Raw genomic sequence first — 25585 nt, 5'->3', positions numbered from 1 at the left:
CTCTTCCAGACCACATCGTTGTAGAGCCACTTGTTTTTTGTCTGGTTTATCTGTCATATTGTTTTCATTCATTTGTCTTTTTTCTGCATTTCTGGCCGGAGAACCAACATTTGATATATAACGGTTAGAATATAAAAACAGTGAATGGATAACATTATCAAATTACTATTAGTTCTATGGATTCCAACCAGTCACTCAACTCTTAACATGGTTAATGCAAATTCAATTTCATCAATCAAAATCATTGACTTTAATTATTAATGGGGTTTTTAGAAAAAAAAGACTTGTTTTACAACATTTACAGATTTCTCAGTGTTAAATGTAGTGGTTGGATGAGACGCATGTCTGTGATACCAACAACCTGCCTTAAAAGTATAAACTGGACATTCCATCCATCTTCGTCCGCCTATCCTGGGTCAGGTCGGGGGGCAGGGTAAGCAGGGAAGCCCCTTTCCCCGTCCACTTTATCTAGCTCTGTCTGAGGGGATCCCAAGGCGTTCCCAGGCCAGCTGAGCAATAGTCCCTCCAACGTGTCCTGGGTCTTCCCCGGGGTCTCCTCCCAGTAGGACATGCCCAGAAGACCCCACCAGGGAGGTACCCGTTCTCACCAGATATCTGAGCCACCTCGTATGACTCCTCTAGATGTGGATTAGCGCCGGCTCTACTCCTCCCAGATGACCGAGCTTCTCACCCCATCTTTGAGCAATAGCCCAGACACCATGCAGAGGAAACTCATTTCAGCCACTTGTATCCGTGATCTCGTTCTTTCAGTCACTACCCACAGTTCGTGAGCATAGGTGAGGGTAGGAATGTTGAATCGAGTGCTTTGCATTTTGGCTCAGCTCCTTCCTCACCATGACAGATCATTGCAGAGTCTGCATCACTGAAGATGCCGTTGCGATCCGCTTATTGATCTCCCACTTCATTCTTCCCTCATCCTTGATCAAGACCCCAAGCTACTGTACTTGAACTCCTCCAGTTGGGACAGGAACTGATCCCTGACCTGGAGAGGGCACTCCACCCTTTTCAGACTGAGGGCCGTGGTCTCGGATTTAGAGTTGCTGATTCTCATCCCAGCCACTTCACAATCGGCTGCGAGAGTTGAAGGTCTTGATGAAGCTTGATGAAGCCAAAAGAACAATGTAATCTGCCAAAAGCAGAGACACAATTCTGAGACCACCAAACCAGACTCCCTCCGCTCCTTGGCTGTGCCAAGACATTTTGTCCATAATAGTGGCTCCTTCCCCACCAGAGAGGTAATATTCCATGTCGCTAGATCCAGCTTCTGCAGCCGAGGATTGGACGGCCAAGGTCCCAACCTCCGGCCACCACTTCCCAGCTCACAAAGTACCCAATGCCCCTCCCACAGCCCATGAGAATCCATGAACAATCCAATGTAGACATTTTAATCTTTACAGTGAAAAGTAAGAGTTTGTATTGAACAAATACGCAGATGACCTCCAGTTGTATGTGAATATGTTAGTGTAGATTCTCAGTCATCCAGGTTAGTATAATCCTAAAAGCTTCAACAGAAGACTGCTGGACTTCTTTGAAGATGTTTCATGTCTTATTTTAAAGGCATGAAAAATAAGACATGGTTCTTATGGTTCTACATGGTTCACTTCTAACTGACTGACAGGAAAGTTGTTGAAACGTTTGCATGATGAGTTATTTAAGTCATGTGAGTTGCTGAACCACCCATCCCTCCTTTGGGTCTTTAGGTAAATTTGTAAATTTGTTTAACACAACCTGAGAAGGAGATTCAAGGCTGTGTTGATCATCATTTCACTAAGGAATGGAAATTTTGCATTTCAAATCTCAACCAGATTTCTGTAACAGCTCTTGTGAATGAAAATCACCCCTCTAGTCAGGATATTCATGTTTTTTGTTGTTGTTTTTTGTTTGTTTCTTGTTGTTTGTTTCAAATCTTTTAAGTTCATTGCAGTTTGTTAAGTATTAAAAGATGGAGAAACAGGACTACTGTTATTGGGCTTATGGCATTTTGGTCTTATTTTATGTTATGGTCATTTGTAGCTTTGCTGCTGTTTGGCTTTAGGTTTTTCTCCCACCAGGGGAGTTTTTACCTGCCATTGTTTGTTATATTTATGTAATAATTGCTCAGGGGTCATGTTCTGGGTCTCTGGAAAGCGCCTAGAGATGACTTCTGTTGTAATAGACCCTATATAAATAAAATCGAATTTAAAATTAGCCTAGCCTCTAGTGGGAATTAGCACTAAGCACGATCACAGTCATAATCAGTGATATAAAGATGATCCTATCTGACAGAGTTATTGAGCAAGTTTACACTTTAGTGGCAAGAATGTCCCTAATGTGATCAAAATTCACCATGCAAGGACATCCCACTCATCCAGTTTACTTTGTTTTGTTTTTTGGGGGTCAGAGTGATGGATTTGCATCAATATTTTCTCCTGTAGATTCACAGTGCTTGCTTGGTGAAACTCACAACCATTCAAACTGCCCATTTTTGGATTAAAAGGCTATTGTAATGTCAGAGAAGGTAACCTCTTCCAGCTCAGCTTTGCTGCATCTCTTCTGTGTAAATACTCTTCCTGACAGCAGAAGGAAATGAGGATAATAACCAGCTGGAGGTCTGAAAGATGATTTACCGCAAATCTCTTAAGTTCTTTTTCTTATGTGGTTAAATACATTAGGTTAGACACTTTATTTGAATAAAGGCAAGTAAAACCACTTTGTGTTATGATCCTGTCTTCATGATCCACTTTGAGCTGAAGGTTTTAAACATTAATAAACGACCAATACTTTAAAATCTTAAACATTCAGGAAGTAAGCTTATGTATTAGTTTTATGTATGAATTAAAATACGGCAGTTACAAGCATATTGTGTTTATCTCGGGTCTATAATCTGATTTACTTTCGACATCAAGATCAGAATTTAATGCAGAAAACCATTTACCTACATTTTGATGCCAAGACTGAAGAAGTTTATTTGTCAGTACAACCACATAAAAGTATTCAGTGTACTGAAATGTCCATCCTGTTAAAAAATAAAATAAAAAAAAATCAAGTATTTAAATACACAAGTATAAATATAAAGGATTTTTTTTAAAGAAGCTAAATATAAACAACTAGAAACCAGACTGGCCAAATTGTAAGAAAAATTTGTAGAAATATTGTGACCAAATACAACTGAAGAAAATTTTCAAACTACAATCCAAAATGTATTATTTTGAATAATACATTTTTTTTTTTTTCCAACCAGGGCATTAAACTGCCCCCGAGGACTGCGATGTTACACCATATTTGATGCAGCAAAAGAGCAGAGATGAGCAGCTGCATATAAAACTATATTTATTGGTTCATTTAAAAGACTGTACATCACAGTGCATAAAACATGAAGATACAGAAGGCGTCAGTGAATCGAGTGTAAACACAGACGGGAGCTGGAGTACAGCATTCCACTGTGAAGCTCCGATGGTCTGATGGCACCAGAAGAAGACTGTGTAAACGCAATTTTACATAAGTAATGTCATAAATACTAATGACTGCAGTCTCATTGTCGGGAGGAAGAGCAATAAACATACAGAGAGAGAGAAAGAGAGAGAGAGAGGAAGCAAAACAGTTTAACAGCATCCTGGAGACTGGCAGTCTTGTTCCAGAGCGGCTCCTCGTACCATAGATCCTGAAACAACAGCACGATAACTCCATAATGTTTATTTCAATGGCGCCATTTGGTGTGTCTGTATATATATATATATATACATACATATACCCACAGACACACACGCAATAAAGAAGTTTGGTTAAAAATGAATGCATTGACTGCACTATACAGAATCAAGACACTAACGGAACTTTTGACCCCTGAAAATACAAAACCGTGAGCCCCAACCATGAACCGTCCTACGCCGGTGAAGAATGCCTGTGCAACAAAAAGCGTTCCCTTATTTGATCAGTTCATTTACAGCCCCCACTAAACAGTATAGAGAACAGGGAATAGTCAGTAAAACTTAGTTACACACCAGCGCCGCCTGCTGTTTGAAACCTTGGTTGCAACTAGATTGAACAAAAAAGAAATTCAAATAAAAAAAGAAAATCAGCAGGAATTGCTTAGTGTTTTCAAGTAAAGATGCTTTCAGTTGGGAAAAAAACAAACCCTGAAGGTTTCAGATTTAATCAAGTCTGTGTTCGCAGTGCAAAACCTACGGGCTGCTTATTAAAGATAAGCTGCAGCAGTTGATGGATGGATGGGCGTGTGAGCGTTTTGTCTGCTGGTAGGGGTTCAATCAAAGTTTCACAAAGGGCAGCCAATCCTACTGAGGCTGCTAGTTGGCCCACAGAGACTGCAGTCCGGTTCCGCCCTCTAAGCTGGCCGACAACGCTCGGGAGTTCTGCACGAGTCCGGTCCTCCCAACGAGATGACGGGTGAAAGCGGGCCGACGGCACCACGCTCAGATCTCTGACAGAATCACCCGCAACGAGTCGGCCGAGCTCTCCAGAGCCAGGATGAAGGTGTCCTCGTTGGAGTAGTGCTGGACGATGTTGTCGTCCATGTTCACCAGCACTCTGACACCACACAGGAAAAAGAGCAGAAACAGTTGATTGGTCATGTGGCGTATTCATTTATGTTCCAGTCAGAACAAAAATGGAGTAACTTTCATCTATTTTTTTTTTGACCGTATAGAAACATAATTCTCGTCAGTTGTGTGAAATGAGACCTGAATGCAGGTATTGTGACGTAGAATTGTCAAATTGGTTTAATTCACCGCACAAATTGTTACAGATTACTTTTGTAATACTGTATTTGACCCGGTCTTTGTACGTTTTGACCGTATAGAAACATAATTCTTGCCATTGTAAGAATGAGATGTACCTGCTGTACTCTACTGCCCTTACTTTTTAACAACTTTTCCTTTCTATTATTTTACCTCTTTTCTTATCATTGTATTTGTTATTTACTGTTTAATTATGTCTTGCTGCTTTTAATGTTGATGTAAAGCACTTTGAATTGCCTTGTGTTGAATTGTGCTATACAAATAAACCTGCCTTGCCTTTTAGCTTTTCTACAAATTCCAGGCCAAATTTCCATTGCGTCTACAAAGATACTAAAGATATTCCCGTCAGCATCATCTCTCCAGCTGAAATCACTTGTCTCAGTTGGGTTTCTCGGGGCTGCTGGCTAGAACCAAACTCTGAGTCTGGTTCCTGCAGAGTCTCTTACCCTTTTTTGCTTTTTTGGTAAACCTTGGCCATCTTCTCAACAGGCACTGCGTACTTCTCAGAGATCTGTGAGGACAGAGTACAGGTGAAAGGCGTTAACGTCGCCTCAGCCGCGACCCTCAGCTGACTTCAGTCCATCCTGCTGATCTAACGGAGTCCTGCTCCAGCAACACTCACCGCCTCCACCAGAGCTCTGAGCGTCGGAGCGTGCAGCATGAGAGCATCGAACACTTCATCACACTCCTTCCTCACGTACAGGAGAACTGATGAAGCAAGAAGCAGGCCAAACGTTGAATTCATTTAGTCCAGTAATGAAAATAAAGGCAACTTAACTTAACATATAATAAAGGCTACCTTTCCTTTCCTGATCCTCCTTGGACTTTTTGGAAAGAGGCTGACCGCCATCTTCCTGGTCGGGCATCTTCACCGCGACGTTCCTGATCAACACGGACACACAAGCACACATGGTGGTTTGAACTCACTTCTGTTCTCTAATGGAGCGCGATAAGGATGCAGCGTATCCATCAACGTGTTTGTTTTTTTTTGTTTTTTTTTGTCTGCATACATATTAATGATTAATAACAAGTTGGTAAAAACCTAAAGCAGATATATGCATTTTAATATATAATAAATGTAATATACAACATATATAATTGTGGGCCACAGAGACCATGGTCCAGAAAACGTTCACCATGCAAAACAAGTCAAACCTCTCAGATTTATTTTTCTTTTTTCCAAACATGGGGAGTTTACATTAAGATAAATAGAAAAAAGACAAAAACTTTATATAAGGACAAATCTCAGGGAAATATAACTTTTCAAATCTTCCCAGATTGCTTCAAATTTGGATTGTTGCAGCCTCATAGAGAACGTTATCCTCTCCATTACAAAGATATCGTAAATGATGTCGTACCAATCGTCTAATGAAGGAGCGTCTGGCTTAAAGGAGCTTGCGGCTGCTTTTAAGAAATGAGACTCTCTATCGCCACCCTTCACCACGACGGCCGTTGGGGGTACTGCAGCCAACAGTGAAGCCGGTGTCGTGCCAAAAAGTGATTGCCTGCCAGAATCTGATTTCTCCCCTGAAAATGGGTCTTTTTACCTGCCAAAAATTGATTGAAGGCCAAATACAGTTAATGAAAGGTTGTTTCTACCTAAATATGATTTGATCTCATTTTTGAGCTTCATAATATAAACACTAGAGCTCACAGGATTGCTTTCAACTCTTTTAAAGGACCATTACAACACAAAATAGGCATTTTCACCTGCCAAAAATTGATTGAAGGCCAAATACAGTTAATGAAAAGTTGTTTCTGCCTAAATATGACTTGATCTCATTCTTGAGCTTCTTAATCTGAAAATCTGACGTTTTAGCGCTATCGCTCAACGGGCTGCTGTGCGCGCTCCTGTGGCCAAAAATCAGAAGAAATCAGATTCTGGCAGGCAATCACTTTTTGGCACAACACCGGCACAGGAGAACGGGGAGAACGTGCATGCAGCGTCATGTGACGTCACATCCGCAGCCCAGCGCGGGAAAATCGGGACCGAATTGCAGCACATTTTGCAAATAAAAAAAACAGCCTCAAGCTCCTTTAAGCCACTTCTTGGTAATAGCTTTTCGCGCAGCTACACTTAGCAAACCAAACAGGTATCTTGATTCCACAACCATAGATACAGAGTGATCAAACCCAAAAAGAAGTTTGTTAGGAAGTAGTTAAAAACAACATCTGACCCAAAAATCATCACTAACTCTGAATGGATGTTATGCCAGAAAGCATTTACTTTTGGACAGTCCCAGAACCGGTGGTGGTGGTTGTCCTGCTGGGAGCCACGTAACCTCCAGCAGCTGGAGGAGCCCGGATGGTGAAAGATCTGATAGGTGGAATAAAAGATCTGATAAGAGATTTCCAGCCAAAAGATCTCCATGAAGTTGACCTGATTTCATGAGGGCGTTGGTGCTTTTTAAACTTTTGCAGCAGATAATTACAACACAGGCGCTCTGCAGCAGAGAAGATGTAGTAATAAAGTAAATAACCACCTAGTGCAAAAGTTTACGACCTCCTCTGACAAGACTACGTTTCACTTTGTGTGTGTGTAAAAATAATTTACATAAATTAAAAGGTTGGGCTCCGTATTTGGCAGATACAACTTCAGAAAAAAACAGGTCCAACGACACATCAGGGCTTGATGTATTGATCGACAGGCACTCCGGCATTCAGGTGTGTTAACACCCCCAGAGGGAAAAACAGAAGAATAACATCATATTACTGATGATGGGGGGGGGGGTTTGCTTGTTTGTCCTCTTTTTTCAGCCTGGGACCTGGACACCTTGCAGCCACTCAGTTGTCCGTTTAACCGGGAACTCTAGTGAACACCAGAGTCATCCCGGAGCTTAACCCTGATCACAGCGCGTTCCTGCAACAGGACAATTATCTGCAACGTGCAAACATCAGAGAGACCCGTGCTACTCGTCAGCTGGCTGAAGACGGAGACATAAAGTATTTGAAAAGGGCAAGACTCCTAGTTTGGATGGAAAAGACTAGGCTTGTGTTGAAAAAAAATAGATTTTCCGATTCTAAATCGATTCTCATATTCATTCCTAAAAATCGATTGATACGTCTAAAGAGCGAATTTTTTTTTCATCATTACATTACAACATTTGGTATTTTTTTGTTTATGCCCAAAAAAGGAATGTTTTGTTGGACACGAGAATAACTACTGCCATGATTTTGACTTTAAATATATTTAAAATGTATAAAAATATTACATTTTCAGTTATAATTGCATAAATTGTTTATATTTCATTACTACTGTCATGGGGTTACATTTGCTTAAAATGCTAAAAACCAAATTCTCAAAAATGTAAAACCGAAATAGACCGAAAATGGAAAAAATTAAAACGGAATGTGTTTAAAAGTAAAACCAATTTCATTCGTCCTCTGTTTGCTCCCTGGATCTGTTTGATAATTCTGACCCACATGATGTTTGTGAAAGCAGTTCTATCAGCATTCTGGGAGCTGATTGGTCCTTACAGCATCATTAGCTGCAATACTTGCTGTTGAATCTCAATATAATACTAGTATTAATACGTCATATAATTCATGCAACAGCTCAAAAAACTGTTTTAATAACACTAACCCAAGTCGATATAGGAATCGAATCGAACGGAATCAAATCTTGATAATCGATTCTGAATCTTAAGAATCGGAATCGAATCTTGAGATTTGAATCGATCCCCAGTCCTAGAAAAGTCTGATGAGGTATTTTATTAAACCCTCCCAGAAGTCTCATTATGATACTAACTCCTCTGTCTGTTGGAGAAACTGTGGGAGTCAAAATGCATGCCCTGTTATGAAGAATTACTGGAAAGAGATGCACAAAGCCCTACAGGACATCCTCAAATGTGAAATATCCCTTGAGAGTAAGACCATGTTTTTTGGACACAAACCTCAGGATTGGCCAAAAAGAGATAAACATTTAATGAATATCCTGCTAGTGGCCGGTAAAAAGACTATTACAAGGAAATGGTTCTCACAGGAGAGCCCGACTTTAAAGGTATGGATAGAAATTACAATGGACATTTATAAAATGGAGAATATAACGGCATTTATTAATCATAAATTGGAGAAATTCACCTCATACTGGGAAAACTGGGTCAACTACATCACGCTCCATAGGCCTGATTTTATTTTATATATAAGTCAATGATTGTGTTATGTTGAAAAGATCACTCCCCACTTGTACATACTCGTACATAGTAGTTTTTGGTGGTTTGTCTTTCTTTTCATTGTTTGGACATAAAGATGTATGATGTATGCATACATGATGTATCGGATGTGAATGTCTAATGCTGAATGTCAATAAAAAAAGAAAGAAAAGGCCAAGACTCAGATGAAATGTTGAGGTGGGACCTGGGGAAGGCTGAGCCAAAGTGAACTACAGAAAACCTAAATGAACATCAATGAGAAGAAGGGGCTAAAGTCCACCTGCAGGAGTCTGGTAAATGCCTACAAGAAGGGGCTTTTCACGTTATTGCTCCTAAACATGGATCTACTAGCTGTTGGGGTGACTTCAAATTAACCACATGACTTTTTTTGTTTGCTCATATCTTTTTCACTTCATTGTTGTTAAATGAGTAATGGCATAGTGGGAAATAAGTTAAATGTTGTTCGTCAGGCGTAGCTACTAGTGATCCTCTGCAGTGTTCTAAAATAATGTCCTTTCTTTTGATACTTGATTTCTTTATTCTGTGTGAATTGTACATTCGAGTTTGTATTTCTGAAAGATGCACAATGGTGAAATAATTTGGGCTAACCCTTGAAAAATAGAGAAACCTTTGTTGTTTTGATTATTGTTACTTTCTTGTTATGTTTGGGGTTTTATTTCTTCATTTATTTTTTCTTTCTTTATTTTTTCTCTTTCCTTTTCTCATATAAAACTAAACTGAGTGTTGCTCTATGATATCTCATAAATACCTGCCTTGTAAGGAAATATGATTCCAATGCTGGACAATAATTCAGATGCCCTTGATGTTTCCTGATTTTTGTGTATCATTGGAAGAATTTTGAAAACCAAATAAAGATAATGTAGAAAAAAAAATGTTGTTCGTTATCTGAAATTACAATATTTATTATATTTTATACAAAAAACACAACATAAAAGAAGGGGAACCAACATTTGCACACAACTCTAACTGAGGATTTGCTCCAACTGCTATCAAATTTATGAGGTTTGAGTTGTTTTAGATGGTGAAAGTTTTCTCCTTATTCTGAGACGTTAGTTTATTTCCGGTCTGACTCCAACCAGAGCGCTGTGACCACCCAACTGCAGCTAAAACACATTACTCCTCACACGTACTTCACACGACATCACAGATATTCTCCAATATCAAAAATGAATAACCCAAGCTGCATGCTCATGGTTTGATGGTGAGCTGGTGATGGTGGCTCACGGGGAGAGTTTCGACCGCACCAGCGTGATACTCACCTGTCTCGGACCATCTCATCACTGTTGAAGGCAAATACCTGCAAAAAAGCGTAAAGAAGCATGGTGAAAACATGGAGCTGGTGTGCAGAGATGCATGTGGATGGTTCCTTTGCACGCGGCCCCTCACCTGCCCCGCTCTCTGCAGGTTTCCAAAGTGCACGTCGGGGATGAAGAGGACCGGCTGGGAATCCAGGTCAAGCGCGCTTCTGAGCAGCGTGCTGTCCGACCTCATGATGGGAGGCGTCGGCCCCGAGCTGCCACTTTTACCTAATCAAGAGAGACGAAAACTCAGCATCCCTTTCCAGGTAGCCACGCAAATTACACATGATGTGCTTTGATTAAATTAGCCTTGGTTTTTAAAACCACCTCCTGTCCTCTCAGCTACACTAATTTTTCAGGGAATTTTATTTGAAAAGAACATTTTCATCATTTTTTTTATTAGAAGAATAAAAACAACACAATGTTTTCACCCTTTGTCCTCTTCCTGAGTTGCTTCTTCTCCTCATCGCGAAGCTTCCTCTCAGCACCCTGAAAAACATTATGCATATATTATATAGAGAGCTTGTTTTCTTGAAATTCTGGTTGGTTTTGTTTGGCAGAAGGCTGATTCTTCCCGCGGCGGTCCCCACCTTGTCGCAGAAGACCTTGATCTGCGTGAAGGCCCTGTGGATGGGCCTGCTGCTGCAGCTGCTGTAGCTGTAGGTGTCGATCTGGATCAGCAGAGGCATGCCCTTCACGCCCTTCTGGGAGGAGAAGTCCGTGCTCAGGCAGTTCACCGAGATAAACACCTGAAAAACACAATAAAACAAGCATGTGGTTTGAAATTGTTAGTGTAGAGTGGGGGACACCTCTCCAGGATTACAGGAGGAATTCTGCAGTCAGAACAAGTATAGAAAAAGACGGTTTTGTGATTCCATTAAAATTTGAAACTTTATGTTATGTTTAATACCGGACACTGTCAAGGGGCCTGAAAACAAATACTTACACAATATTTTATCACTAGCTTGCAAAAAAACTATCACAAGGAACTGGTTGTCAAATAATACTCCAACAGGTGAAGATCGGGTTAAGGTTGTTCGGGATATCTTTAAAATGGAGAAGCTAACTTTTTTAAGACAGGAACAAAACCAGTTTGATAGTCTCTGGGAAAACTGGATAAGCTTTATCACAACATCTAAATATATTACTGAATGATGCATAATTAAAACAAACCCCAGTTCCTAACTCCACTCAAATAGTTCTGTTCATCTGTTTGTTTGCTATTTTTCTTAACTTTCTTTCATTTTTTCTTTTCATAAGAGTTATAGCCTACTTGGATGCAATATTTTACTGTTTTACAATTATATTTTGTTTTATTATTATCAGTACAGTTATCAACCAAAGGTTTTGTTTACAGATATATATGAAGGTCAAAGAATTTACATGAGGTAAATGTATATATTGGTTCTATAACTATTGTTGTCAACCGATAACTTGTGCTAATGGTGTACCAAAGAATTTTTTTTTATTATTTATTTTATTATATTTCTTTATTTCTTCTGTAGGGGGGTATTTAGTATTTTAAGGTGACTTCTCAGAATGGTCAAGGGACAAAAGTGAAAATCCCTTTTTTTGCCATCCCCTTACAAATGCATCTTCTTTTTGATTTCTTCTTAATTTCTTTATTTATTTGGTATTAGTTTTTGATTGACTGTACATCGCATTTTGGTTGATGATTTGTTTTATTTATTCATTGATTGATTTATTTATTATTTTCTCCTCCACCTTTTTTCTTTTTTTCACTTCTTTTTTTATGAAAAAAAAAATACTCGATTGATACTGTAATGATGTGCAACTTGTATAACTGACTTTATTTCTCCAATAAAAAGTTTAATAACAAAAACAGACAGTGTTGGAGACAGTGCGGGCTTCAGGGAGCAAACCACTGGCATGTTTTCTGGGAATGCCCAGTGATACAACCCTTTTGGAAAGAGCTTCACAGGACACTGACACGTATATTTAATGCTGATCTGACTTACGAGTTCTCTATACTTTATTTGGGAAGGACTGATTTCCTGTTTTGGTGGCTCCCTAAGGCCCCAACAATACAGGAGTGGATTAACTTAGTTAATGATATATATATATATGATGGAAAAGATTACATTTAGCCTCCGTCTCCAGAAAGATTAGTTTGTAAAATTGTGGATGAACTGGGTTGTATATGTGAAGCCTTTGCACCCAGAATTTGTGGAGGTATTAAATAGATAAAACTTATCAAAAATAAAGATATAAAGAAAATAAGAAATAAACAAAGGGAAAAAACTGAAAAGTCTGAGTGTGGCGACTCCACTGTAGCATTGACGGGTGTACAGATAAAGCTGGGGTAGAGGCCCGGGAGTTGAGGCATCCTAAATCACTGTGTACCTGCTGGACTCTACTGCCCTTACTTTTTAACAACTTGTGCTTTCTATTATTTTACCTCTTTTTTTAATCATTTTATTTCATTTTATTTGTTATTCATGTTTTAATTGTGTCTTGCCGCTTTTAATGTTGATGTAAAGCACTTTGAATTACATTGTGTTGAATTGTGCTATACAAATAAACGTGCCTTACCTTGTTTTGTTTTTCTCCTCCTTCTACCTCACATTCTTGAATGGTCTGAAGACCGATACTAATACTATCTTATCAGTATCCTTATTATTATCTCAGTCTCCACCCTCTCCACCCAACTGAGAATCATGTTATTTTTCTTCTGTATGGAGGTTTTATGTTTATAGTCTGTCTCTCCCAGATTGTATAGAGTTGTTTGTAGTTTGTTTTTTCTTTCTTTTTTCCTTTTCTTATCTCTTAATATGTTTACTTAAAATGAAAAAACTGGATGGCGGATAAGAATATTACTGCTTTTACTTTGTGATATTCACTGCCATACCTAAATAAAGAATAAAAAAATAAATAAAAAGACTGTAACACCCGCTTCCCAAATCAGCCCATTTTCTCAGTAACACTTGGAGGGGGGTCCATATCTACTCATCCCTTCAGAGAAAGCCTCCTCCCCTAACAACTATCACACTAATCTACCCCTTTATCTTGATGTCTGCCCTTTAAAAGCTGTAGTATTTGATGTTTATCCCAGGACTTCTCACTTTTGCAGCTCGATTGTTGTTCCTCTCGTAAGTTGCTTCAGATAAAACTTTCCGCTAAATAACCAAATGCAAATGTGAGAAAAGTCCCTTAATCTTGTCAGCACAAGTCACGAAGCTAAGCGGCGTGAGTGGGTAGGGACATAGGCCTTCTTCACAAACAACACATACATCCATTCATTTCCTTTTTCTAAGTACTAGGAAACATTTGACTGACTTGACTGGTAAATTTGCTCCTGGGTCTATTTTTACAAGAATAATCCCTTAGTTGCCTTTCATGGGTCAAGTTTCAGTCAGTTTTACAGACTACAGAGTTTTACAGAGATCTTTGTTCCTACATGAATCCCGACCTGACTCAGTGATGAATGAGGGGCACTAGGGTCATGAGTCAGCCTGAACAGCTCCCATTTCTCAAAAGCCTTACAAAATAAATGACAAAATAAGCCTCAAATTTAAAGTGAAAATGCACATGTGAATGAATGATACTCATGTACATGTACTGAAACGTTCAGTAGCTTAATGTTGTTTCAGATCCATTAGAGTCACAACTTTGGGAATTAACGGCTCCGTCCCAAACTGAATATTGGAACAAAAACAGGACTTACTACTGTACATCAAATTACACAGCAGTCGTCTTATTGTTGACTCTTTCAGTGTGCAGCGCAAACAGCATTAGGCGCTGTTATCTCACACGTTTATTTAGATAGCAGAACAATTCCCATGATGGATGCCAAACCTCACGTATTGCCATAAACTCCTGTTGAATATTCCGGTTAAACAGGACAGACAGCTTGAGCAACAGGTCAGAAGACACGAATAACGGCAGAGATTCCTCCAGCAGTTTTCCCACTACACGGCTTCAACAGCATCGTGCCCGGACCTGCAGAGGTGAGGCTGATTGCTGCACAAGCCTGGAGCTCAAAAGAGCCTCCTACACACCTCCACACCTCCACGAACTCACACCTCCACAGACCCGAGCTGGTTACACTTCTGCACGAGCGCCACATGCATCCCGGACACATCTCTGGATGGATGAGAGTAGGAGGCGCTTTTTTTTCCCTCTTTCTTTCTGCATTTGAGAGCATTCAAATGCCTTCATAAAAAGGCATAAAAGTTCATGAGGTCACTTGTGAAGTGGCTGCTCAGTGCCGTCCGGCCCACAGCAGGCACAAACAAGTAGGAGAGCAGAGTCATGCTACAGGAAGTTTCAATAAGGATGCTGCTGCTGGTTGCTGTGCAACAGGAAAAACACATGCCGAAAGAGACAAACATGAAACCGTCTCATGTCCACTTAATAAATCAGCCTTGTGTTGGTCAAGACATTCAATTATGTTAGGAAACTTACATTTCCAGGCAGAACTGCACAGAAACATACAGAGAAACTGAGTGCAGCGCAGCCTTGCCTTTCCTCACAGCAGCGAGTGCACGAGTGCACGAGTGCACCCTTGATCTGAGAGTAGAGATATTAATACACAACATTATTCTTAGCTATACCAGGCAAGCATCTCTGGATCTGGATGCTTCTGATGGCTGCTGCTGTTAGCGTTTACCAAGCACTCGGTCAGAAAATACATGATTAGTAGGCCTGTGCTGAAAAAAAAAAATCAATTTTCTGATTCTAAATCGATTCTTATATCAATTCCTAAAAATCGATTCGTATGTCTAAATATCTTTTTTTTTTCATCATTACAACTTTGGATATTTTTTTGTTTATGCCCAAAAAGGAATGTTTTGTTGGACACAAGAATAACTGGTGCCATGTTTTTGCCTTTAAATATGTTTAAAAGGTATAAAAATATTAAAGTTTTCAGTTATAATTGCATAAATTGTCTTTATTTCATTACTTTACATACTGTCATTGGGTTACATTTGCTTAAAATGCTAAAAACCAAATTCTCAAAAATTTAAAACCGAAATAGACTGAAAATGGAAAAAAATTAAACGGAATGTGTTAAAAAATAAAACCAATTTCATAGATCCTGTGTTTGCTGCCCTGGATCTGTTTGATAATTCTGACCCACATGATGTTTCTGAAAGCAGTTCTATCAGCATTCTGGGAGCTGATTGGTCCTTACAGCATCATTAGCTGCAATACTTGCTGTTGAAGCTCAATATAATACTACCGTAGTATTGATATGTTGCAGAACTACAGTCATATAATTCATGCAACAGCTCAAAACAGTTTTAAAAATACTAACCCAAATCAATATCGCAATCTAATCGGATCAAATCTTGATAATCTATTCTGAATCTTAAGAATCGGAATCGAATCGATTCTTGACATTTGAATCAATCCCCAGCCTTAATGATTAGGCTGGTGATGATGCAAAATAAGGATCTGTATCCTGCAGGACGAACAGATGCAAACCTGCTACTAAAACTTTTTTTTTTTAAGTCCTGAAAAGAAGTGTAAAAGTGTGGGTGTGGACCAGGTCCAGGAGGAAGAACTGTTTTAGATATTAGTTCCAGTTACGAGCAGAAACATGATAAACTAAAGTCATACTATCATAACTTGTCACTCTGAATTAAAACAATAGAAGCAATGAGAGCAAAATGCTTCCTAAATGATATTAATCTCACACTTTTTGCCATTTTCAAAGTGTAAAAGTAATAAAACCGGAGTAGTCGCATGGACAATTGTTCCCTTTTTCCAAATTAGACTAGAATCCAATGTTCCAGATCAGGTGTTATTACTGATCCACCTCTTACAGCGGCAGGTAGACCTTCTTTATTCATTATCCACTTCCTCGTTGATGTAGATTAAGGCTCTCAAAGCCTTAAATGAACTGTGGGGGTTATGACTCCAGCCAGGAGATTTAAACGGATCTCCGTGTTATATGAAGTAAATCCCTCCACCTCAAAGATGAATCATGTGCATGTGGTGTAAATTCAAAAACTCTCTCTAATGTATCCATACTTGCCCCCCCAGCCTTTTTTTAACGCAGGATCTTTCAAATCTGGCATCTAGAGACTGTAAGATGTTGTAAATCCTTCCTGGGGAACAACTGACGGGGAACCAATGGCTGTGACTAGGGCTGGGGATCCATTCAAATGTCAAGAATCGATTAGATTCCGATTCTTAAGATTCAGAATCGATTATCAAGATTTGATCCGATTCGATTCTAATATTGATTTGGGTTAGTGTTATTAAAACTGTTTTTTGAGCTGTTGCATGAATTATATGAGATTCAACAGCAAGTATTGGCAGCTAATGATGCTGTAAGGACCAATCACCTCCCAGAATGCTGATAGAACTGCTTTCAGAAACATCATGTGGGTCAGAATTACCAAACAGATCCAGGGAGGAAACAGAGACGGATGAAATTGGTTTTATTTTTTCCGTTTTCGGTTTTAATTTTTGAGAATTTGGTTTTTAGCATTTTATGCAAATGTTACCCCAATACAGTATATACAGTAATGAAACATAGACAATTTATGCAATTATAACTGAAAACTTTAATGTTTTCATACCTTTAAACATATTTAAAGGCAAAAACATGGCACCAGTTATTCTCGTGTCCAACAAAACATTCCTTTTTTGGGCATAAACAAAAAAATACCAAAAGTTGTTATGTAATGATGAGAGAGAAAAAAAATAAAAAAATCGATCTTTAGACATATGAATTGATTTTTAGGAATTAGTATGAGAATCGATTTAGAATCGGGACATTCTTTCAACACAGGCCTAGCTGCGAGCACATCACCATGTTCTCCCACATTAGACCACAACAGTTGTGCACAGATGAGTGTAACCACCGGAGCAGCGTAGACGCGCACCATGATTTCACCAGGGAGGTGTTTAAACTCCAGTACAATGGTAGTTTCCTCTTAACGCTGTATACAAAAAGTTGGATTTCAAATATTTTACATTGACTAATTCCAAGTATAAATAACCATAATTAAATAATTAAAGTTAAAACCATAGGTAAAACTGAGGTTTTGTACATTTGCCACATGATCTTAGTTTAGAAACACTGAATATTGTGCTTTGCTGGAGAATCTATTGGGCTTTTACTCCCGAAGACGATCAAAGTGGCCACTAATCAGGACAAAAAGGTCAAACTTTAGAGACAGAGAAGTTTCAACTGGTTTGTTGGGGATCTTAGTGTGTGCCCCTGGACCCCCAGGGGCCCCGGTTACATGTACAGTAGCTCCACTCCGTCTTCATATCACAAACGTTTAGTTAGTGGACTTCTCATGAAAGAATGTGAACCATCGGCCCACAAGACCCTGAGAACTGTCTCTCTGTGGGTGTGGGAGTATTTACATCCTGCTGTCACAATGATGAAATCCAACTCTCTTTTTTTATCCCCCCTTTTCTGCTCTCAGGGTCGCTCCCTATGCATTATTAAAGTCTGCCAGGCGTCATGCTCCTTCTGTCTCAGGACAAACCCTCCAGCTTTGTTAAATAATCTATTTTCATAAAATACAGGAGAATTTTGCACCAATAAAAATGTTGTAACATTCTATTTTCCTTTTTTTTAAATTTTTTTTTTACCTTGGCCTCTTCGCTGACATCCCAGGTAAAAGACACAGCGTTGTAGGCAATTTCCTCCACGTTCCCAACGGTGCTGAAGCTTTCCTTGTAGTCCGCTGTTCGGGGAAAAGTATTCCAGTGAGTATTACATGTGGAAGCCTGGTTGAGCACTTCAAATTGGTGAAAATAAAATAACTTAAAATCTACATTCCTGCAATACAGCAGTCTGTACCTGTAAACATGATTAACATCCCAATCCCAGTTATCTGATTAATACTGATACATCACTGCAATCCAGGTTCTGTACTGCTGTACATTCTGCAAATTACTTATCAGAGAGCCAATCAGAACCTTTGGGATCAATTATTGGTCCAACGGGTTATGAGGTGACTTTAATGGGGCAGTGTGAATCATCTGGATGACGAGCAGGTGGGAGTGGACTTTCCTCTTTCGTTTTAAGATAAGAGATCCAGAGTTGGAGCGTCACAGCACTTGTGAAAGGGGACATATGAAGATAATAAAAAGCTATGATCTTTAAAGCATGTCACATTAGCTTTAAAGCTCGTCGCAGATCCAGATTGAGGTAAATGATTTTCTTGAATATACCAACTTGTGAATCATTTTTCTGAGTGTAAAATGATACATTAAAAAAAAAGCCTTATAACCATACTCATATTCAGGGCTGGGGATCGATTAAAATGTCAAGAATCGATTCGATTCCGATTCTCAAGATTCAGTATCGATTATCACGCTTTGATTCGATCCGATTCGTTTTGATTCTGATATTGATTTGGGTTATTGTTATTTAAACGTTTTTTTCAGCTGTTGCATGAATTATATGACTGTGTAGTTATGCAACATATTAATACTAGTATTATAATAAGATTCAACAGCAAGTATTGGCAGCTACTGATGCTGTAAGGACCAATCACCTCCCAGTTCATTGGGGACGTATGAAATCGCTTTCATTTTTTCCCATTTATGAGAATTTGGTTTTCAGCATTTTATGCAAATGTAACCCCAAGACAGTATATAAAATAATGAAATATAGACAATTTATGCCACTATAACTACATTTTTATATATATATTTAAATATATATATATATATATATTTAAATGCAAAAACATGGCACTAGTTATGCTCGCGTCCAACAAAACATTCCTTTTTTGGGCATAAACAAAAAAAAACAAAAGTTGTAATGTAATGATGAGAGAAAAAAAATTTAAATAATCGATCTTTAGACATATGAATTGATTTTTAGGAATTAATATAAGAATCGATTTAGAATGGGAAAATCAATCTTTTCAACACAGGCCTACTCATATTGATGAGCAGCAACGATGACCGTCCTAAGGTCCTTACTGATGTCCTGCTTCTTTGGCATTGCATTAACACACATCTGACTAACCCAGACCAGTAAACTAACAAAGCCTGTGTTTTCTAGGGCTTGTGGTTGCTGGTGACTGCGGTCACACGTACGACACACAGCTGCAGCTCAGCCTCTTAATTCCTAAGAAAGCAGGAAGGGCGTGCTCTGGGTTTCTGATAAACCCCGCCGTACTTTCCCCCATGATTCCACTTCCAAATAAGTACTACAAAATCTAATTCTCTCTCTGCAAAGATATAATTTTCACTTTCTTATCAAACTATGGCAAGTCCATGCTAGCACCAGCGATGGCATAAACTTGGCACAGTCAGGACAAAAAAAAGATCCTGGTGTGTGACGTCGCGCGTTCATTCCTTTGAGTTTTAGGCCGCAGGTTTAGGCCTGTCTGCGGCTGAACATGCGGGACATGGACACAATCCAGAGCCCCACCCATCCCTCCTGTTAACGTCTATGCAAATGCCGGCCCATTGGCTGCCTCTTCACTGAGCTCCTGTGGGAAACTCGGGACCGACTGTTATTCAAATCGAAAGAGATTTCACCTGGGGATATGAGCAGGGGTACTCCTCTAAACCTGCTGCGGGTTTGCCACCTGCTTCCTCTCAGTATCCACACATCTAATCAGGCTGGGGCCTGATCAGCGAGGCCTGTCTCAGGAACCTTTATCATGTTCAGCTCTGTGACGTGAACATACATCACTGTCCTGGACACAACTAACTAGAACCATCTGGGCCAGAAACACTTCACTTCTCAAAGTGCATTTGATGAAGATGGAGATTACATGAAAAACGATAGATGGACCGATGAGATGGTCCGGGCCTTGTTGTTCCATCAATGAAGAGGTCCAGCGGAGGTTTTTGTCTTTTTCCTCTCCTTTTATGCAGTTGGGCATTTTTTAAACCGCAGGAAATGTCGCACTACCCCATGTATAGGAGACATGCAAGGTGTTTGGGCTGAGCCCTGTTAGAGGTTCCCATCTGGCGGGTTTACCCTGGAACCTCAACACTTCTTCTGTTTTGTCTTCTAATCCATTAATACTGAAAGGCCGATGTTTTTTTTTGTTTTTTGTTGGGTTTTTTTGTATTGAAGTGCAAGTTTTAAACCTTACGGAAGAGTATTAGGGCCATGCAGGAGAAAAATATTTGAGAGGGGAAGATTTTTTTTATTGTGCACTTCGAGAAAAAAAGTTGAAATTTCGAGAAAAAAGTTGAAATGTCAAGATTAATGTTGAAACACAATTTCAAGAATAAAGTGGAAATTTTGTGAATAAAGTGGAAATTTTGAGAATAAAGTTGAAATACAATTTGGTGAATAAAGTGTAAATGTCTCCTCCTCCATCAAATCCAGTTAGAGTGACTGACAGCTCTGCAGCAGCAGCTGTAAATAACTAACTTACATCCTTGTAGTGGAACGTTAAGGGTACGTTTCTGAAGTTATGCAACTGCATATGTGGGATATGTATTTCAAATCAATATCGTCATCAAATTTTGACTTTATTCTCGAAATTGTATTTCAACATTAATCTCGACATTTTGACTTTTTTCTCGAAGTGTATAATGAAAAAAAAATCTTCCTCGTCTAAAATATTATATTTATTTTTCCTGCCTTGTCCTAATACTCTTCCGTAAAAACTGGCCGTCAGAAAGGCCGATGTTAAAGACACCAAGAACCCAGAACCAACTGTAATAACTAAACTAAAGTATCATTTATGACTTGTTTCAGACCAGATGTCTCACCTATGTCCAGGACCCTCTGCTTGGCCGTGTGCTGGCGGGAGTGCCAGTACTTCCAGTTCTTTAGCTGCTCATCTCTGCATTTGTCCTCCCCGAACACAACCATGATAACACTCTGCAGCAGGAGCACATGGTTAGTGTTAGAGAACCAGAACCTGTCACTCTTCTGGAAGCAGAGCCCCTCACCTGCCCTCCTCACCTGTACGATACTGTCCTGCTGCAGCTCCGAGCCTCCCAGGCCGCTCTGCTCACTGCTGGACGGGTTCCCGTCCGGCCCGCGTGACGCCGCCGCTCCTCTCCCCGACGCGTTTCTCCTGGGCTGACCGAGGGACGATCTGAAGCCGGCGTCCGACAGCGTCAGGGCGTAGAACTGGCCGCGGTTCAGGTACGCCATGGGCCCGTCTCCCTGCCGCGGCCTCAGAGACATGCTGGCATCCAGACGGTACTTGAAGCTGTTGCTGCAGGATCAGGATCAGGATCAGGATCAGGATCAGGATCAGGATCAGGATCAGGATCAGGATCAGGGAGCAGCGATGAAGTAACCAGTCAGCCATCAACACAGGGTAAGTACCGTATTTTCTGGACTATAAGCTGCACCTGCATATAAGCCGCATACGCTCTATTTTTTTAAAAATAATTAAAAAAAGATATACATGCCGCATCCGCTCTATTTAAAAAAAAAAAAAGATAAGCAAGCCGCAGATATTTATGTTGTTAGATTAGATATTTACTACATGTACAGAAGGATTTTGAACTGTAAATGATGTACATGTTTGTACCTAAATAGATCCTTTCCTAACAGTGTCTTTTAACACGGCAGCAACTTTGCTGATTAAAACGGGACAGAACCAAGAGAAAATAACCGGTATTTATTTATCTATTTATCTGTTTGAAATCTGCTTCTACTTCTATCTGCTAAAGAAGAAAGTAGCGTATTCTTCTTTGCATTTATTTTGTCTTAGTTTTGATTCTAATTCCGGTTAGAGCGCCCGGAGTGGTGGAAGAAAAATCCACAGAATAGCTGCACCTTTGTATAAGCTGCACGGTTCAAAACCTATGAAAAAAGTAGCGGCTTATAGTCAGATTGTTTAGCTTCTAAAAATCAGTCCTCCAAATTGACATTGTTCCCTCCGTTTGAGGAAATTAATGAGAACAGAAAAAGGAAATCCACCGGAAGGCCGACAGAGACTGACACAGTATCGGCCTTGTTACATGTCATTTGTTGGCTAAACATAGGACTGAAACTCGTATCAGGATATGCTCTGTGAACACAAATGTCAGCGTCTCCATTTGCAGTTTCACTACTGTATTTGCGTTCACTTACACTGGTAAGCTGCACTGGAGGGTGACGGCTTCGGAGGAACCACTTCTCTGGACGACCTGCGACAAATTACAATATGCATGTCTCCAAAGTAAAAGCAGGATCTGAATATGAGATAGAGTTGTACGTGGTACCATGGGCCTCCGGTGACCTGTCTGACCTCTGCTTCTGCTGCTGCTGCTTCATAGTCCACGCCGCTGCTCTGTTTGTCCTTCAGGAACGCCGTCAGCGACGCGTCGTAGCAGCTCTGCCGCCGCGGCTCCTCTCTGCAGGATCCAGCAGAGCAGGAGGCCGGGGTGGACGCCTGGCTCTCTGCTTTGACCAGAGCCAGAGGTGCGCTGCCCACGGCGTCTCTGGCGTCTCTACCGTCTCCTCTTCTCGCGTCTCCTGCGAGGCCCAGCGCTGCATGCTGGGAGCTGTGCAGGGAGAGGTTCACAGGCATGGAGGTCAGAGCCTGGCAGTGATGATCCACCATGTCCGGGCTGCCGTAGCTATCGGACCCAGCAGCAGAGGCATCTGGGGGTCTAACGCCGCTGGAAGAGCGTTTCCACTCTCTAGGAACCTGACACACAAACACAAAAGAAAAAAATATAAGCCAACTGCATGGACATTTTCAGTTTTTTGTATCACCGTTAGGAATGGGTGATATTTTACCGTTCACGATAAACCGTCAAAAAAATTCCCCACGGTAAGAATTTGTCATCTCGCGATAAAAACGATAAATTCCCGTTGATGATGTTTTTGTGTAAAGCTGGATTTATGGAAGGAAGGAAGGAAGGAAGGAAGGAAGGAAGGAAGGAAGGAAGGAAGGAAGGAAGGAAGGAAGGAAGGAAGGAAGGAAGGAAGGAAGGAAGGAAGGAAGGAAGGAAGGAAGGAAGGAAATGAGCCAGAAAGAAAGAAAGAAAGAAAGAAAGAAAGAAAGAAAGAAAGAAAGAAAGAGGATAAATTCCCGTCGATGACAGAAGGCGGATCTGAGAGCGAGGAGCTTGAGTCATTACAGTTTTGCAGTACAGGTGGACTCATTTAATTGGTTTTTATCAATTTAATTTAATTCAATTTGGTGTAGTTTAGTAGTATTTAGTATTCTTTTTAGAGCAGTGTTTTGGGGGCTCCAAAGACTGAATGTGGTGATAGATTTATAGTTACAAAGGTGGAGTTGAATTGGTATTTTTTTTATCGTCATTTTTATCGTCATCGGGATAAATGCCTGAAATTATCGTGATACATTTTTTAGTCCATACCGCCCATCCCTAATCACCGTGGTGACAAACCAGCTCCCCCCACCTTGTAGTAGTCGTACAGCAGCCCCAGAGCCGCCGCACTGTCCTCGTCCCCGTTGATGCTCATCATGGCCTTGGTGGCGGCCGTCAGCGGGTTCTCCAGGTAGTTCTTCCAGGCCTCATCCTCGCTGTTGAACACTCTCCTGGAGGCCGTCGACACCTCGTTCGGTACCACCACCACCAGCCGCTTGCTGTGAAGTGGATGGACAAAAGGCAGGAGAATGTAAACATTACTGTAACATGAAAGCCGCCCCTGTCGCTCTGCCAAACCAGTAGGATTGCCTCAGGCTGGTTCTCACTAACATTCGTTGTACTTGCCAACAACATGTGAGGTTTACTTTGGACTGCTGAGATCCCTGTTGAATGATAACACAAGGTAACTGAAGACTGATTTAATTGGGGATAATTAAATAGAATTAATTATTAATAGTGAACAAGAGGGCATTTCCTTTCAAAATTCACAGTCAAGTGAAATATTGTATAACGGTTATATCCTAATACATACAATCTGAGAGGAGCTGGAAATGTGGACATTTTTAAACTAAAAACTCATCTCTTTGGTCTGGCTTTTATGTAGCATACTATTATATAGTTTTATTCTGTTTCACATTTTTTAGAGGTGTTTGTTTTATTTATTTATCTATTTCTTGTAATTTTTTTATTATTGTTATATTTTATTGTTGTGGACTGATTATTTTTAGCCTTAATTCTTGAACTTTTATCATTATTTCATTTTAATTAACTATATTGTATGTCAGTTTGCATTGGTCTCTCAGTTTTTATTTTATTTGTATTTTTATTATGCTTATTTTTCAGTCAAAATGTTAAGCACTTTGTATTTCATGTACCTGGATGAAAGGTGCCATATAAATAAAATTTGATTGATTGATGATTGAATACAGTACTATCCTTTAAGCTGTGTCTAAATTGTTATATTTTATATTTTTTTAATAAATAAAACATTTCTCTGATGCATTTAAAGCACAGAGTAAAGACTTCATTTTAATTTCACTGTATAATGTTAAATAAAGGGATTAAATAAAAGTTTTACAGTCAAATACAACAGTAATGCCGCATAATACACTAGTTTTCAGCTGAATGTGGACAGAGTGTATCGAAGTGGAGCTTTCCCCTGATCTGGAGCTTCTCTTACCTGTCCAGGTCCATCGCCTCCAGGACGGATCCGTTCCTGGACTCGCTTCACAAAGACGGTGTTTGCAGCTGCAGGTGAGTGTACCGGACCCTGAACACACCACGGGACCTGCTCCACACACTCCCCGGTCAACACGCCGAGGGAACTACACTAACACATATTCCTGTGGCTGGGGAAGGGAAAACAACGGTGATGGCGCAACAGGATTACATTTGTAGCACGTGGTATTTTTGTCATCTGTTTAGACAAGTAGTGCAGATAAAAGACACCTGAAGAGGCATGATAAAACACGGAACCCCAGCCCGCTGCTGATTGGTTGGATTAGACGGACAGGTATCACCGTGGCCTCCTATTGGTGGATGAAGAGCGAGGGGCGGGGTTTAAAACAAACACACCTAAATGATTTAGACGATAAGTAATACATTTTATTATGAAATATGTAAATGAACTGTTTAAATATTCTACTCCTCCTCCTCCTACTACTACTACTACTATTACTACTACTACTACTACTACTACTACTACTACCACTACCACTAATACTACCACTAATACTAATACTATTACTATTACTACTACTACTACCACCACTAATACTCCTACTACCACCACTAATACTATTACTAGCACCACTAATACTACTACTACAAATCCTACTACTACGAATCCTACTAATACTACTACTGCTACCACTACCACTAATACTACTACCACTACCACTACTACTACTGCTACTGCTACTATTACTGCTACTACTACTACTACTACCACTAATACTACCACTACTACTACTACTATTACTACTTCTACTACTACCACTACTACTACTACTATTACTGCTACTACCCACCCAGACAGACTGGAAGGCATCGTCTGAACAGCCAGTCGTCTCCGGGCCTGGAACAGGGGCCTTTACCAGGGGTCTGGACC

At 40.0% G+C, this 25585-nt stretch overlaps 1 protein-coding gene across 1 annotated transcript; it reads right to left on the bottom strand.

Annotated features, from left to right (window-relative positions):
• Positions 1 to 3319: 3319 nt before the first annotated feature.
• LOC133425219 (grainyhead-like protein 2 homolog) lies at positions 3320 to 24899 on the bottom strand. Its single transcript, XM_061715950.1, has 15 exons — positions 24656 to 24899; positions 23507 to 23693; positions 22383 to 22784; positions 22226 to 22281; positions 21101 to 21359; positions 20905 to 21016; positions 17803 to 17897; positions 10815 to 10973; positions 10656 to 10713; positions 10313 to 10452; positions 10186 to 10223; positions 5554 to 5636; positions 5377 to 5462; positions 5201 to 5265; positions 3320 to 4545 (listed from the first exon to the last, which is right to left on the bottom strand). The coding sequence occupies exons 1-15, from the start codon at positions 24667 to 24669 to the stop codon at positions 4431 to 4433; spliced, it is 1869 nt and encodes a 622-aa protein (XP_061571934.1). The 5' UTR covers positions 24670 to 24899; the 3' UTR covers positions 3320 to 4430.
• Between the last annotated feature and the right edge of the window lie 686 nt (positions 24900 to 25585).

This window comes from Cololabis saira, chromosome 3 (genome assembly GCF_033807715.1).
Source record: "Cololabis saira isolate AMF1-May2022 chromosome 3, fColSai1.1, whole genome shotgun sequence".
In the NCBI taxonomy this organism is placed as follows: Eukaryota; Metazoa; Chordata; class Actinopteri; order Beloniformes; family Belonidae; genus Cololabis; species Cololabis saira.
The sequence above is the reverse complement of the archived record's forward strand: the minus strand, read 5'-3'. Positions and strand labels throughout refer to the sequence as shown.